Source organism: Rousettus aegyptiacus, unplaced genomic scaffold (assembly GCF_014176215.1).
Source record: "Rousettus aegyptiacus isolate mRouAeg1 unplaced genomic scaffold, mRouAeg1.p scaffold_m13_p_3, whole genome shotgun sequence".
NCBI lineage: Eukaryota > Metazoa > Chordata > Mammalia > Chiroptera > Pteropodidae > Rousettus > Rousettus aegyptiacus.
This window is the reverse complement of record NW_023416306.1, coordinates 45279995-45295418: the sequence shown is the minus strand read 5'-3', so window position 1 is coordinate 45295418 and position 15424 is coordinate 45279995. Positions and strand designations below refer to the sequence as shown.

The window sequence follows — 15424 nt, the reverse complement described above, 5'->3', positions numbered from 1 at the left end:
TAGAATTTATTTAGCAAATTATAGTATTATATTCATAAAAATGGAATAGTATGCAGCTAGAAAAATGATGAGATAGCTCTATATTGCCATGAAAAAAAGTCAAGCAATAGTCTTATGGAGAATAACAGGTAGCAGAAGAGCATGTCTAGTACAGCCTAGGTGTATACGTTGTTTATGATATCTGCATGCTTACCTGTATAGAGAGGTACCTGGAAGGATGTTCCTCCAATTACTAACAGAAGTTTGTACTGGATGGTGACATTTTAATTGTAGTCTGCTACTTTTTTATGACCTACTATATGCTTTGGAAAGTAAACAGGTATCATTCTATAAAAATAATTGAAATCCAAATTATGTGTGTACACAAATATATATGTAAATAAACATAACAAAAAGAATTGTAGCACTAGACCTTTTCTTTGTAAATCAAAGACAACATTTTACAAATAGAGAATTATTTTCCTGCCTTCAAAATGTTTTAGTTGCTTTCAAAATGGTAGTCTTCCTATCTTGTGTCAGAGAATCATAACACTTCAGTAGAATTTCCCAAACCTCTCTCATGATGAGACTCACCTGGGAGGGCATGCTAAGGTTAACACTATCAATTCTCCAGGCCTTTTTCTGATCTACTGTGTCAGAATCTCAGGGGACAAGTCTTGGATGCCTCAGGTCATTCTTATCAAAGGAATTTGGGTCAAAGTCCTATAGAAACAGAAATGTTACAGCCATATTTTTCATTTTTTTTGAACACTTCCTGAAAGTGCCTTGTTCAGGCCCTGCTTCCTTTGTTTTAAGAGGTGTGTGCTAATTTGCATGGCTGCCCTGTAAAACTATATGTTTGCAGCTTTTTTCTAAGGCCCCTTTCAGGTCTGAGAAGTCTTTGAATCTAGGCGACTCTTGAACAACTTTAATCTGTGTTCATCAGGGATACTGAATTCTTAGGGCTACAGGATTCTGATGATAATTTTTTAAAAGCATTTCAGGTGTTGCCAGAGGCCCCTCTGGGCTCCCTTGAGGACTTGTGTACCTCAGTCTCCTGGGCCTATCTCATCTTAGATTCCTTCCTTTGCCTGTTAGATGGGGGCCTTTTCATTTAATGAAAATGTTAACTTACTAATGTGTTTTTAAAAAGTACTTATTTAGGGAGAGGGAGCTCTGAAATCCGATGAGACACAAGAATCACATTTGAATCAAGGGTTCTAATTTACTAGCTCATTGGCTGGAGTCAAGTGGCATTTGTGGCATTTACCTTTTTAATATTGCACAGGAAGAGTTTTATACACATGATGCCCCAACATTGTTTGTTCAATAGCTGTGTCAGCAAAAACCCTCTTGAGTTCTATTGAAAGGAGCCAAAAGGGAAACAATAACAACAACAGAAACCCCACCTCTCCCCCTCAACTCCATGCCGTTGCCTCTGCTGTAGAGGCTGGGGACACAGAGGCGGGGAGCAGTGATGGGAGGGGCTTTGAATCGACTGACCTGGGTTTAGATTCTCACCCACTGTCTCCTCTGGGATAACCTCCCGGCAAGCTGCTTTATCTCTCTGAAGTGCAGTTTCCTCATCTAAAGGGGGGCAGTAATACCAAATATGTAGGTGCCCTGTGAGGATTTACGTTAACTGAGCTAAAATAGTATTTGAAAGCTTTTTGCACATAATAGTAATTATGTTACTATTTTGTTGTTGTTGTTGTTTTGTTTTCTTAATGGAGGGTTAAGAAGTGGGTTTCTGTTTTGTTGTTGTTGTTGTTTTGTTTTCTTAATGGAGGGTTAAGAAGTGGCATCTGTCCCTGAAAGGGTGAGGATTCTATGTAGATTACAATGTAAACACTAGTAAAATAATAAAAGCTGTTGAAATGCAGAGCATGGGTGCCTGGAAGGAAGGGTTCCTCCACAGTACAGAACTCTCTTCCTAGTATGGTCTATCTAGAACAGTGGTCCCCAACCTTTTTGGCAACAACGACTGGTGCTCCTATGAGAAGCTAATAATGCCTGATGATCTGAGGCAGAGCTGACTAGGGGATGCTAGTGCTGGGGAGTGGGTGCAAATATAGATGAAGCTTTGCTCACTCACCCACCGCTCACCTCCTGCTGTGCAGCCCAGTTTCTAACAGGCCACGGACCGGTACCGGTCTGCAGTTCAGGGGTTGGGGACCCATGGTCTGGACTAGACTGTGCTCCAAAAGGGGTGTCTAGGATCTCCAAGCTTGGGGGAATTGGATTATGCTCTGCCTCAGCCCTGGTTGATCAAGCTGAGCTTGAACTCTGCCTGCCAGCCTGACCACCTCCTGACCAGCCCAATAAGTCACCTAGGAGCCTGCACATGGGCAGCCTGGCACCACAAGGCCAGCCCAGACTACAGCTGCCTCCTTCCAACCAGAACTCTCTCCGACACCAATCCAGGGCCTTCTCAGACTCATAATTCATCCAGCCCACAGCTGACTCTGAATTACACAGATAATTCTTTCGTCAACTTTGTGGCCAGCTAAACCCATCATACCCAGAAACACCGTGGGTGGGGGATGCTGGGGTTTGGGATTTGTGCCATCAGCAGGGAGAGGAGAGGGGGAATGGAAGGCACCATCCACTGAGAACTAAGAACTTTCCCTGTGAGTCTGACAACTAATGTTTTCATTACTTTTACACTTACTCTAACATCTTTTTCATTGTAGTGATAACAACGGCCATGCCTACATATTACCAATCGTGATAATGATAATAAGGTTAAAAAGAGATGTGTTTGGGCTACCATCCTTTTCTGCTATAGTTCCTCTTTATGCTTCCCTTACCCTAAGCAGACCACCCACTTTCCTCACCTTTTCATACCCTTGCACTGTGCTCTCAAATGCTTGTTTCATGGTTAGTGAAACATTCAGCTAGACTCGACCTCCTTGCTTTAACTTAAACTTGGCTTTCTCCTGAGGGCATCGCTTCCTGCTAACTACCTCAAAGAATGTTGCCTACTTTAGATGGAAAGAGAAATCTAGGCAGGAGCTGGCTCTGTGGTCCAGATAGAGAAGCTTGAACAAAGGCAGGAATGAGCTTGGCAGGGTGTCAAGAACAACAGCCACCGAGAAAAGCTAGTGTGTTTCTAGGAAGTGAACTTGGGAGAGTGCAGGATGCTTTGAGTTTGGAGAAGGCAGCAAGGTCAACTCATGTTGGAATTTGGAGCTGTCTTACTACGGGCTGCTATATCAGTACCACAGACTGGGTGGCTTAAATAACAGACATTTTTCCCACTTACTGTTCTAGAGGCTAAGAAGTCTAAGACCAAGGTGCCATCAGATTTGGTTCTTAGTCCTCTTCCTGGCTTATAGATAGCAACCTTCTTGCTGTGTGCTCACATGGCCTTTCCTAGCTGCATGCGTGTGGAGTTAGACTTTGAAAGTGAGCCAGAGTAATATTAAATAACTAAAGGTGGGGGCGTGAGGGGCAGAGCAGAACTTTTGATACCTCTCTCTTGGATGTTATTTTATAGGAGTTGTGGGGTGGCTGCTTGTGGAAGGAGTCCTTCGAGTGAATGTGCACGGTTATTGATATGGCTCCTTGGACAGAACAGGGTGAGAGAGGCCAGGAGAGAAGAGGCAACTATGGGGAAGGCAAGGCAATGCTAAGCCCTTTCTCTTGAAAAGTGTCCCTCCCTTGGGCAGAGTTTTCGCTTTAGTCATACCTGTACTTGAGCACTTCTTGTGCCTTCTCATCATCTGTTTATGTGTTTTCGTGTTCATCACACTGTGAGCAAGCCCTCATTATATATTGCCTTTATCTTCTCTATCCCTATCTCAGGGTACATGGTAGGCATTCAAGAAATGTTTGTCGAAGAAGAATGTCTTTATGATCTTTGTCTGCTGTTCAGTGTACAGACCAACCAAATTGTTCAGTTAACCTGTAAACTTTTCAACATCAAGTTCCTTTGCTCTTATTTAATGATACTTTTAATTATACTGCAAATATATACATATACATGCCTAAATATGTGTGTATATGTGTGCATATCTTCCCAAATCTTAATGTTCTTCAGGAAATCTGATTAAAAGTGTTTAGTTTGTCACAATTCTTTGAGGTCTCCTGACCAAGTTGCTTCAGAGACTTTATATATTGTAATACATGCTCAAAAAAGTGTTGAAAAATTGTCCATTGCACAGATAGTAACCACAATTTAAAAAGAAAAATGCACTCAATCCTCTCTTTTCATCAAATCATGTTTCTACATACTTTCCAATACTTTTATATAGTTTTTATGACATTTTTATTGTTGCTGTCATAGGATAGATAAGATTTGTGGGGTTTTTTTTTTTTTTTGGTGATTATTACATCATCATTCTTCTTGTTTCTATGTAGACTTCCTTATTATAATTTTAAATGATGGCTTGCAATGTCAATTCAGTGGATTTGCTGTAATGTAATAATCCTCCATCATTGGACCTTGATGGTTTCCATCTTGCATTATTGTAAACAGGTATACAGGGCAGTTCTGCCTCACCTCCCAGTCACCCACCGCAATCTAATCTCCAGTCCTCTCTTCCACTGAAACAGCTCTGGCCAAGATGAACATTTGTCCTCTTCTTGGTTAACATCTTCTGTTCTTAACTGACCTCAAAGTTACATGTTTTGGGCTATTCTTCCCTTCTTGAACTTCATTCTTCTCTTGATTTTTTGGACATTCTGCTCCAGAGGGTTCTTCTTCCCTCTTTGCTCCCTGTTCTGCAGACTTGAGCTTGCCCCCTAAATATTGGCAATTTCAGGGAGGAGTCCTGTCCATAAACCTCTCCTGCTTCAATCTGCTGTGTGTCTCTGAATACCTTGTTTGATTGTGCTGTGCTTTATTGCGCTTCACAGATATTGTGGTTTTTTTTTACAAATTGAAGGCAAGACCCTCCACTAGCAAAAGATTATGACTCACTGTACTGCAATATTCACTTTATTGCTACAGTCAGGAACTGAACCCGCAGTATCTTTGAGGTATGCCTTTGGTCTCATTTCCTTCCATGACTTCAGCTTTCTTGATCCACTGATGAATCCCAAATCTCTTTCTCCATCCCAAATCTCTCTACCCAAATTCTCAGCAATGCCTAGCAAATCCTGGACACTTGAACATCTTCACCTGAAGGACCCACAGCTCTCAAAACTCAATCCGTCCTTTAACTAAATTCACTGTCCTTCCTCAGTCTGTTCCCAAGACCTGCTCACACTAATGTGTTCTCTGTTTTGGTAAAAAGTGGTGTCATCTACTTAGTTAAGCCAGAAACTCAAGAGTCACCTTAGACTTCCCTCTTCCTTAACTCATATCTATCTAATCAGGCAGTCATCCTGGCTGCTGATTGTACTTCCTTAATTTCTATTGAATTGGCTTCCTTTTGTTTAACATTGCCTAATGTCATAGCCATGTCATCTCTCATCTGCATTCCCACGAAGTGCGTTTTTTTCCCTGGTTTTGTCATTCTTACTGACACTCCTCCCCACAACCCTCATTTGACAAATCCATCTTCTAAGAAGCTGACAGCAATCTTTATAAAATGCTGGCCTAATCCGACTTCTACTGTGTTCACAGAACACAGCCCATGCTTGCCTGGGCACCCTCACGTCTTGACATTTCAAGAGCAAGCTCATGGCCTCTTCATTCCTTGTTTTTCCACTTGTTATTTATTCCTTTCACCTGGAAAGCTTTCTCTCCTTTTTGTCTCACAGACTCATTCCATTAGTATTTGTAAGTAACCCTTTCTCTGGAAAACTGTCTAAACCCCATCCCCCTAGTCTGGGTGAAGAACCTCTCCTGAAAGCACCTAGACCACTCTGAGCCTGCCTGGAATTTCAGCACTTACACAGCTCCTTCCTTCCTCCCTCCCTTCCTTCCTCCCTCCCTCCCTTCCTTCCTCCCTTCCTTCCTTCTTTGCTCCCTTCCTTTTTTCCTTCTTCCTTCCCTTTCTTTCATTTTCCTTCCTTTCTTTCTCTTTTTCTCTCCTTTTTTTTCTCTACCTTCTTTCTCTTCCTTTTTTTCCTTTTCATCTTCCTTCCTTTCCTTCCTTCTTTTCCTCCTTTTCTCTCTTTTTCTTTTTTAACATAGTTTCTAACTATTTCATGATTATCTGCTTCAATTAACTGAGCTCCATGAGACGAGGCCCTAAGTCTTTTTATCAGGAGGTTCTGGCTTGAGAGGTGTTCAGTTATTACTTGTTGGACAGAAGTTCTTTGGAGAAACAAATTCTAGGAGTGGTGTTCAAGACTGCAACTCCACATTTGAAAAATATGTACTATAATTTGCTACTTCCAAGAGCTGTATTTACTTATTCTGCTACTCTGTCAATTGAATCTCATTTTTCCACAACCATCTGAGTCAGAACTATTTATTATGCTAGAATATTGATATTTCAACTAAATGAGTATTTCATCATTTGGAGCGCTGTAGCGCATTAAAACTTACTGCAATGATAGAAATTTTCTTTATCTACATTGTCCAATATGGTGGCGATTAGGTGCATGTGACTACTGACTGAGTACTGGAAATGAGACTAGTGTAACTAAGAAAATGAATTTTTCATTTCCTTTCATTTTAGTTAATTTAAATTTAAATATATTAAATACCCACATGTGGCGGGTGGTTATCAACTGTACAGCTGCAATGCGAGAGAGAGAAAAAGGAATAAATCGGACAGCTGTAATTGCTACATTCGGAATTCCTTTCTTCCCTTTTAAATGCTAGTGGTGTAAGCGCATCACTAAGGTGTGACCAGTTCACAAATGCTGTCATTGTTATTATTAGTCAGCACCACCTAATTTGAGAAACATTTTTTAAATGGTGCTCAGATCAGGAGAGTAACACCTTCTTACATCAGAAATACAACTGAAACGTCCAAGTCTGGAGACTTGAAGGAAACTGGGAAATGTTACTCACGGTGCAGTTTTCTCAGAGGTATGCACTTTAAGCTACTCCAAAAGAGGCCAGAAGCCCAACGCTTTCAGAAAGGCATCTGCTGGACTTGTTTTTCCACGTACACTGCCAAATTTGTTTTGATTAGGCAGGAAGTGAAGCAACTTTTTAGGGAGAGCATCCAACATCTGTATCTCGTCAGAGGTCCGATCAGACCTTTTACTTTCTACTAATGAGCTCAGGTGAAATTTTGCTTTTCAATGTAAGAGCAGGATGGGCCGCATCGTTTTCTCTTACAACTGTGATTTCCTTAGATTTCAAACCCCAAATTTTAATCAGTATATCCGTTTTGATTCTCCAAATAATTTACATGCCCCTAAAATAAGAAAGCTTTTATCTTGCACAATTATTTGTGGATAGAGGATTCGAAAACGGATGAAAGTACTGAGTTGAATTAGGTGAGTCTTGCAGGCTAAGGTTTTGTGACCTACTGGTAGCCCTTTAAAAGCTGATGATGGGAGAGGAGTGTCAATCTATTGGAGTAGTTGGAAATGTGTCAAAGAGATAACCTGGGGTATACTCTCTCAAAAGTCACGTTTTACTATTTAACACTTATATACCTTACTTACTCTTGGAATTCGGGTAGTGTGTTATGCTGAGAAATGTGGGGCACAATGAACGCCGCCTATGTTGGCTGGCCCGGCGCAGGCCTCCAGGCAGGACAGAAAACTGCGGTTTCCCCGGTTCTTCCCTTCAGGTGAGAACTGAAGAGGCTCTGCAAACGTCTCCAAAAAGTGTTCGTACAGAGCGCTCACGCAACTTCAGGAGAAGAACCCGCAGACAGGCCAACTCCTAAGCTCGCCGCTGCACTTAGAACTTGCAGCCCTCGCCGGGGCGCGCGCGCGCTCGGAGCCGGACCTGCTGGCCCCAGTGCGCGCCGCGGAGCGAACCATCGGCCGGCCAGGGGAGGGTGGTGGTGCGGTCGCGGGGCGGCGAGACGCTTGACCCCCCGGGTTTCCTTGCCGCCGCCTCCCTCTCCCGCTGCTGGCCGGGAGTCGCGCGTGACGCGGCCCGCCACGGGGCCCTCGGAGGCGCGGCGCCGGCGAGCCCTCCCCCCGGCCCGCGCGGGGGTGGTAGCGGCCCATTTGAGGGTTTCCCGGGCCCCGCGGCGGACAGAGGCGTTGCGCTCGGGCAGGGGGCGGACCTACGCCGCCGCCGCCGCGGGAGGAGGGACAAAGGGGTGGGTCCTCGCGGGCTGGCACCCTGGCGGCAGGTCCGCAGACTGACCCGCCGCGCGGAGAGAAAGGCGGAGAGGGGCCCACGGGGGACCCGCGCCGAGATGCTGGTGCGAGGAGATCGCGGGTTTCCACCCCGCCGGGAGCTGTCAGCTTGGCTCCATGTAAGTGCCCTCTTGTTCATTCGGTTGGGAGAAGGGTCGCCAGGAGTGAGCCGGGAGCTCTTGGTGGGCTTCCCCGAGGTGCTGTAGGTAGCAGGGATTCGCCCACCCTGAGGAGGGGCTGAGGGCAGCGGGTACATTCGTGGTCTCCAGGGCTCCTAGATTTTTTTCTCTGCCCCCCAAAGTCACTTGAGTTTCAGATTAAGTTGTGAGTAGGGGAAACTGTCTAGAACACCGTCCTGTGTGTCCTGTATCTCTGCTACCTCGGAGGCATCTTGTTAAGCCTGTTGTGTCGCCTGTTGTATCGTCTGCTGTATGCCTTTATGTTTTCGTTCTCTGTTTCAAACCACATTCTCTACTTGATGCAAAGTTACAGGCGTGTGTGCTTGAGACAAACTGACAACTCTGGAAACTGGGATCTTCATTTTCCCTCTTAATCAGCTGCCTCTGCAACATAAGTAAAAGTTGTTTTTTGGTGGAGAATGGAGATGGAGTTTTTTAAGAACCCACAAAAAAGGGAATGATGAATGCTTTCTACTCTTGTTATCTTACCTGTCACCAGTTCCTTTTCTTTTATGTCTTCATTTGTCAAGTTTCCGCATTTACACAGTAGTTTATTTTAAGTTATAAATAATCAGGGTTTCGACTACAGGGTTTTTACATTCTTGAAACGTGGACAGACTTGAGAGTGAATACTCCAGGGCTTAGTAATGGAATACAGCCTCCCACCTCTATTTTAGCTTCAGTTCTTAGGCAGCGCTGCTTCCTTAGCAGCTGTCTGCCCTGAGTAATGGCTGTGGTTTCCCTGCAGTTCCCAGCGAAGACTCTTCCCATCCTAGAAACTGCCCTGCAATCACACATTCCCTCCCTCCGCCAGGGGAATCCTAGCAGAGAAGGAAAGAGGCCCTTTTCTTTACGTCTTTAGGTGGTTTTTGCTGGGTGTACTGACAGTCACTTTGAGAGAACAGGACCATCTTTGTCAGGATCATTCCTGGGAGAAACATTCATGGGGAATGTCTACATGCACACCTGGGAAGGAGGTGTGTTAAGTGAAGTGTTAGTAGGAGTAATTGCATTTGTAGCCAAGTGCCATTTAATATGCTGCCTAAGAGAATGAAATTCAATTATTCAATCAATTTTCATGAACAACTTCATTTCAGTGTGGGGACTATAAATGATAAGAGGGTACCAATACCACATAGTCTTGTTGGGGAAGCATGCAAATGATTAAGACTGATGAGTTTCAGTTAGAAATATGGACAGGACGCTATAGCTTTACTGCTCTGGGGAGATGAAAGAGATGCTTTACTAAGTAAGGCTACAGTGGCTTTTCAAGGTATTGAGTTTTTTCAGAGTGGCTGCCGGAGATTGATGAAAGGGAACTTTTTTTCCCCCTGAAATACTGCCTGCAACTTTTTCAAGACTGGGCAGATGATAATTTAATGAGCTCCTACTGTGCCCATCACCATGCAGGAGTGCTGGATGAGCAAGGCTCAATTTCTACCTTCAAGAGTCTGTTAGACTTGAAAGTTGTAGACTGTGTTTTAGACTCTGCATACTGTCAGTGCTGGAATACTTGGCCAAGAGAGGGTGAGTACAATACAGATGTCCTATACGCACCCCCCCCCTCGCCCCCCCCCCGCTAGGATTTTCGCTGGGAAGAAAGGGTTGCATTTGATCACCTAACTCAAAATGTAAACCAGTACAGAAAATTGGGCTAATAACATCCCTGCCTCGTAGAATTGAGTGAGGACTGAATGAAATGACGTAGGATGCGTGTAGTGGCTGCTAAGTAAAAGGTAGCTATAGTGACTATGTAAGTGCTGGGTCCTGGGTTGATAAGGTATGCGAGATCTAAAAGTACAGGTAGGAAGTGTGAGAGGCGGAACGGAGGGAAACAGAAAGTTGCTCACACTCTCTTTAAAGGCCTTAAATCCCAGTAAGAGGACTTTGGAAAAAAAAAAAAAAAGTTATAGAAATCCCTAATGTATTAGTGACTTGACTTTCCCTACAAAGTAGTGAATCAGTGTTTCCCAGTAGACACTTCACCCCACACATTACACAGGGGATATTAACCATTCTTGAGGCACTCATGTGCTTAAGACAAATAAATTTTTACATCACCTCCTAGGGAATTGAAAGAACTTCTGCCTACATATTTTTAAGTTTTAATCTAGTTTTTTGTACATCGACAAAAGGTCACAGGCCAACCACTTATCTTCTGCAGAAGTGCCTGCAAATGCAAGAGAAATGATAAAATTCCTACCATAACTTTTGAGTTTACAAGGTTTTCTCTCCCCAAGGTTTTCTTTTTGGGAGATAGATAAATTCTTAGGACTAGGCGGGGCCACTTTAGTCATGTGTACTGTAGTTTAAAAAGTCATGCAGATTTGGTTCGGGAGTGGCTTGAGGTATGGGAATGCCTGGGGTGGGGTGAAGAGGTAGGAAGGATTAGTAATCACTGCTGAAACTTTCAACATACTTCTACCAAGAAAATGAGCCATCAGGTAATTTTTTTTTTTTTTTTTTTTTTTTTTTGCCTAATCTCTAAAACAAAGCCCAGTAAAGAGTTGTATTTACAGATTGATTTATCTAGGTCGAAAGTTGACCTCCTATAAAATACTTCTGATTAATTAGACTAAGTGGTCATCAAGGGGCCAACAATTGGCCAGCCAGCCTTGGTGCTGAGAGTCACTATTTCTGGAAAATTTGGTAAGTGAGGCAGTATTATCTCAGGTGCTTTACGTAGTGACTTTCTTGATCCTAAACCCAAGGGTCACGGTCAGAAGCACAGATTCAGAGGTCAGATTTAACACCTATTTAGTGAGTTAAAAATTTATGTGTAATTTTTTAAGGTTAAAAAAAGTAATCTTCCCTAAAACTTTTTAGGGCTTACTTCACCCCCCCTACAAGAATTTTTATGATGACTCTTGTTAGTAGACACCTATATAGCTAGCAAATTTATGACAGTCTGAGATATAGTCTCATTAAATATTTTTTTAAAGACCATGTAACAGTAATGGAAAAAAGTTATCAGGAACTAAAGCCCAACATCTGTATTGGCAATAGTTAGTTCCAGTTTTGAGGGTTAGCTGGGAAAGCAGTTGATGAAGCTTGTGTGCTGCCTATGTTTTTGCGGGAGAGGCAGAGTTCTGAGTTGGAAAGTGCCCGCTCCTAATTTCTTAACTTGATTAGGAAATGTACTTCTTAGAATAGAACTTGGTAACTGACTGTTAGAGCCCCAGCAGGCCTGCATCCCTGCATCGGGCTGCCCATGAAGGTGACATTTGGGTTTTTAAAGGACTAGTGCCTCCATTATCTAGCTGGCCATTGCACCCAAAGCTTCATCAGTCTTGAGCTCAGAAGAAAGGCTAAGGACTGTTATATTGAAAAAATACTTAAGAGCTTGATTAAGCATTTTCTCTGCCTCTTTTGCTGTCTCCCAAACTGTGTTTTCCAAAGTGTTCTCTACAGACACAGCTAGCACAGGAAGGGACGTATCCTATTCTTCGATGACTGTGCATGACTATTATATGTTAGGGATAAAAAGCATAAGGCCAGACACCAAACTCATTTATTTCATGGCTAGATTGTTTAGAATGAGGCAAAAATAAAGACAAAAATAAGTATTAAGTGAAACAGTTTGATTTAAAATTGAAATATTTACTATTAAAAATAGTGAATTATTGGGATGAGTGATATGAGAATAAGTCAAAAATTGTGAAGATAGCCTTTGAAATCTGAGACTTGGGAAATACTGCTTAAGATGAATGTGATATTTAGTTATGGAAAGCTATGTGTACTTTGACCACACCTTCAGGAAAATCAGGCACAAAATGGCCCAGAAAACCCAGGAAAGTTGAATTTCACTGGCTTTGTCTTAACACATGCATCTTGCTCTCGTCTACAGAGAGCTCTCTTATCTGTTATTTCCACCTTTGTAAAGCTGTTGTCTTGCCTTATTCTCATTCCTTGCTTCCCACAAGCCATTCTCCAATTTTTAAGGTTTGTCGGTATAACATATGTAGAATAAGAGTGAAAAGGGAAGACATATTTTGACACTACCGAGGCACATCAGTCTGTGCATCTCACTGATCCATTAGTGCTCAAGAATGGAGAGAACCAAATAGCCTCACGTGTAAATGTATTTAACTTTTAAAAACTGTAGCTTACGTTGGTCTGTAAAAGAGACTTTAACAAGGATTGCCATAGGAATTACAAGTCTTGAGGTAGGAAAAATGTAACTCTGCCTTGACCTAGTAATTTGAGTGATTGAAATTCACATAGGTAAATAAAACGAGAATAGAAAATACTTTGGTTCAGTCACTAAAATTCCTAATTGTTTGTATACTCACACCATTTATGAAAAATCCTAAGCCTTCAATTAGTAACTTGTACTTTAGTCATTTTAAATCAGTACAGATATTTGTTTAGTGCCTCTGCAGATGGTTAAAGTCAAATCAGGTCTTTAACCTTAAAAACATGATGCAATTTACCTTCATCACTTATACACCATTTAAGTTGCAGACCATAGCAAGATACATTTTTATAATGTTTAGTGTTTATTTTGACTTTCAGACTAATATTTAGCCTAGTTAGAATATTCATAAATTATAGTTTCCTTTTATCTTTCTTTTCTCCCAACACTGTGTGTGTGTGTGTGTGTGTGTTTGTGTGTGTGTTGGTGGGTGGGGTGGGGTGGGGTGGGGTGGGATGGAGATTTGGGGTTGGCAGGAATGGTAGTGGTGAAGAAAGCATACTCTCGATAGATCCTTCATGAATAAAATAGTTGGGTTTTAGGAAGCTAGACGGACCAAAAAGTTTCAAATTATACCATTAATCATTGCAAAAATTTTTTTTACATTCTAATATTATTTGCTAATTCATTTATTTGACAGATTTTGTTGACTAACTGCCATGGCCAAGTCTTGAGCTTGTTCCTGAATGTTATCAGTAAATTATAGATCTAAAAGTATGTTATTTTTAAAAGGATTCCCCTTTTAATGATTAATGGAGAAAAATACCTTGGCCTTGCATAAAAGTTACCTTTAGAAACTAAATGAGTAAGTGCATAAAAAGCTATGAATAATATCTGCCTCTAGCAAGTGCTCAATGCATATTTAACTCCTATTATTATTAAGCCCAAAATGCTTGTTAAAATTCTCTCATTAAAGTTCCTATAATCAAATCTCATTATATTCTTTTTTTAATGGTAAATATTTTTAATTTTTTTTTTATTGTGACATTGGTTAATGAAATCCAGTAAATTTCAGGTATACAATTTAATAGTAAGGCATATATATGTATTGCATTATGTTTTCACTGCCCATAGTTAGATTTCTTTCTGTCATCACATATTTGACCCCCTTTACCCCATCTACCTCCCCCTCTCCCCTCTGGTAACCACTAGTCTATTGTCCATGTCCATGAATCTCTGTTTGTTTGTCCTATTCATTTGTTGCTTTTAGGTTTGTATCCCCTATATAAGTGATATCATGTGGTTTTCAGCTTTTTCTGTCTGGCTTATTTCACTTAGCATGATTATCTCAAGGTCCATCCACGTTGTCGCAGATGGCAGTATTTCATCTTTTCTTATGGCTGAGTAATCATTGCAAAGATTTCATGAATACAAATGTTTACTAAATTTTACCTATCTGCATATGTAAACATGGATTTAGAATTAATATGATAATTATTTTTCTTGTGGACTTTAATCAGCCATATGAAATATAAACATTATATTCATAAGAAAAAATGACATCATCTTTTGAAATTTTAATTATAGCGTGCCTCATCTGATAGATGTCCTGTATAAGCGTGGGACTATATCTATGTTGTAGTTATATATTTATAGTTAGTGACAATATAGTTAGTCACAAGTCAGAGGTGTTTAGAGGGAACATATATAATACATTGTGGGAAAGAATTATTGGGATAATTGTCGGTAGGTAACAGTTATTAGGCTATAATTATTAGATAATGATTAAAAGCCAGTTATATCTTTACCATTGTATTAAAGAAAGCTTTGATAGAAATGAGAGAACACTGCAGATATTCTAGATTTTGTCACTTGAGTTGAAGGTGAACAGGGAAAATAGTGCTTTCTAGTCATCATTGGGAATTAATGAACTCATCTAGGACATGTGACTTTAGGACTTTCGGTCTTAGGAGGAAATAAGTTTCCGAATGTAACTGCTTCCAGTTGTTGAAAGTCATTTATTATCACAGTCTGAAAGGAAGTGTTCTCAGTTCTAGGTTGTGGGGTGTCTTTCATGCCTTGTATAGCAGCATGTACCCTGCGTGGCTGGAACTTGATGATGGGGAGGAGGGGGAATGTATGCTGTGAGAGACCACCAGTTCATTCTCAACCCTGGAAAGACTGTTCTCAAATATATCTGGCAAAGCAGCATGAAATTATTTGAGGGAATTCATTTAGCAAAATGAACCATTTCTGTTTTTGAAAAGAACTAATTGTTTAGAAGACACTTCCTGATGAGCTCATTTTTAGATGCCCAGTTCCTTCCTTACTCTTCTTCATTCAGGCTGAGTCAACTGCCTTCTTGCCTGTGATTGTTTAGTGTGCACATGTCAATATTTATTAGAGCCCTTATCACGTCTGCTACAGCCAGTCACTTCCTGTCAGCAGGGAGCCCCTCCCTGGTCTGAGTCATCATGGTAACCCCAGAAGCTGACAGGGCACTGAGTACATCACTAAGTAGTTAACATATGAAACTGACTTGATTTGGGAAAGGCTTATTGCATGAACTAGTAAGAATTAGAGATACATTGTAAAGTTAGAAGAGTAGATTCCTGGCATTTCTATAGTGAGTGGATTACATAGCTTATGAGTAGAGGAGAAAAAAGTGTAGAATTATGTACAGAACATTTCTGTAGTGGTATATAAGCTGTACTGCTGATTAACTGGGTGACTTTAGCCATGACACATATGGTATGTCTCAGTTTCTTTATAGGGACAAGAGTAGTTATAGTTAGTTGATGTTCTCGAAGGCTTTGTAATGCTTCAGTTTCTAAGGGCTCTAAAAGTGTTTAGGTATAAAGCCTAAAGAACATTAGAAATAATTTGTTGATTCTTTTATCTTAAAGTGCTTGCATGCTTCTTAAACAACTTTTGTATTCCCTGTCTCCCTCTCTCCCTTCCT

General features: G+C 41.3%; 1 protein-coding gene across 5 annotated transcripts in view; it reads left to right on the top strand.

Moving 5' to 3' along the window:
• TJP2 (tight junction protein 2) overlaps nucleotides 1–15424 on the top strand; it is a 102106-nt gene that overhangs the window by 28146 nt on the left and 58536 nt on the right. The window contains exon 1 of one of the 5 annotated variants that reach the window (XM_016135537.2): nucleotides 8120–8267. The exons of the other annotated variants lie outside the window; for them this stretch is intronic. Coding sequence (XP_015991023.2) covers nucleotides 8208–8267 — 60 coding nt within the window. The 5' untranslated portion in view covers nucleotides 8120–8207. Of the gene's footprint in view, nucleotides 1–8119; nucleotides 8268–15424 lie in introns of those variants that run through there. 5 annotated transcript variants of the gene reach the window in all.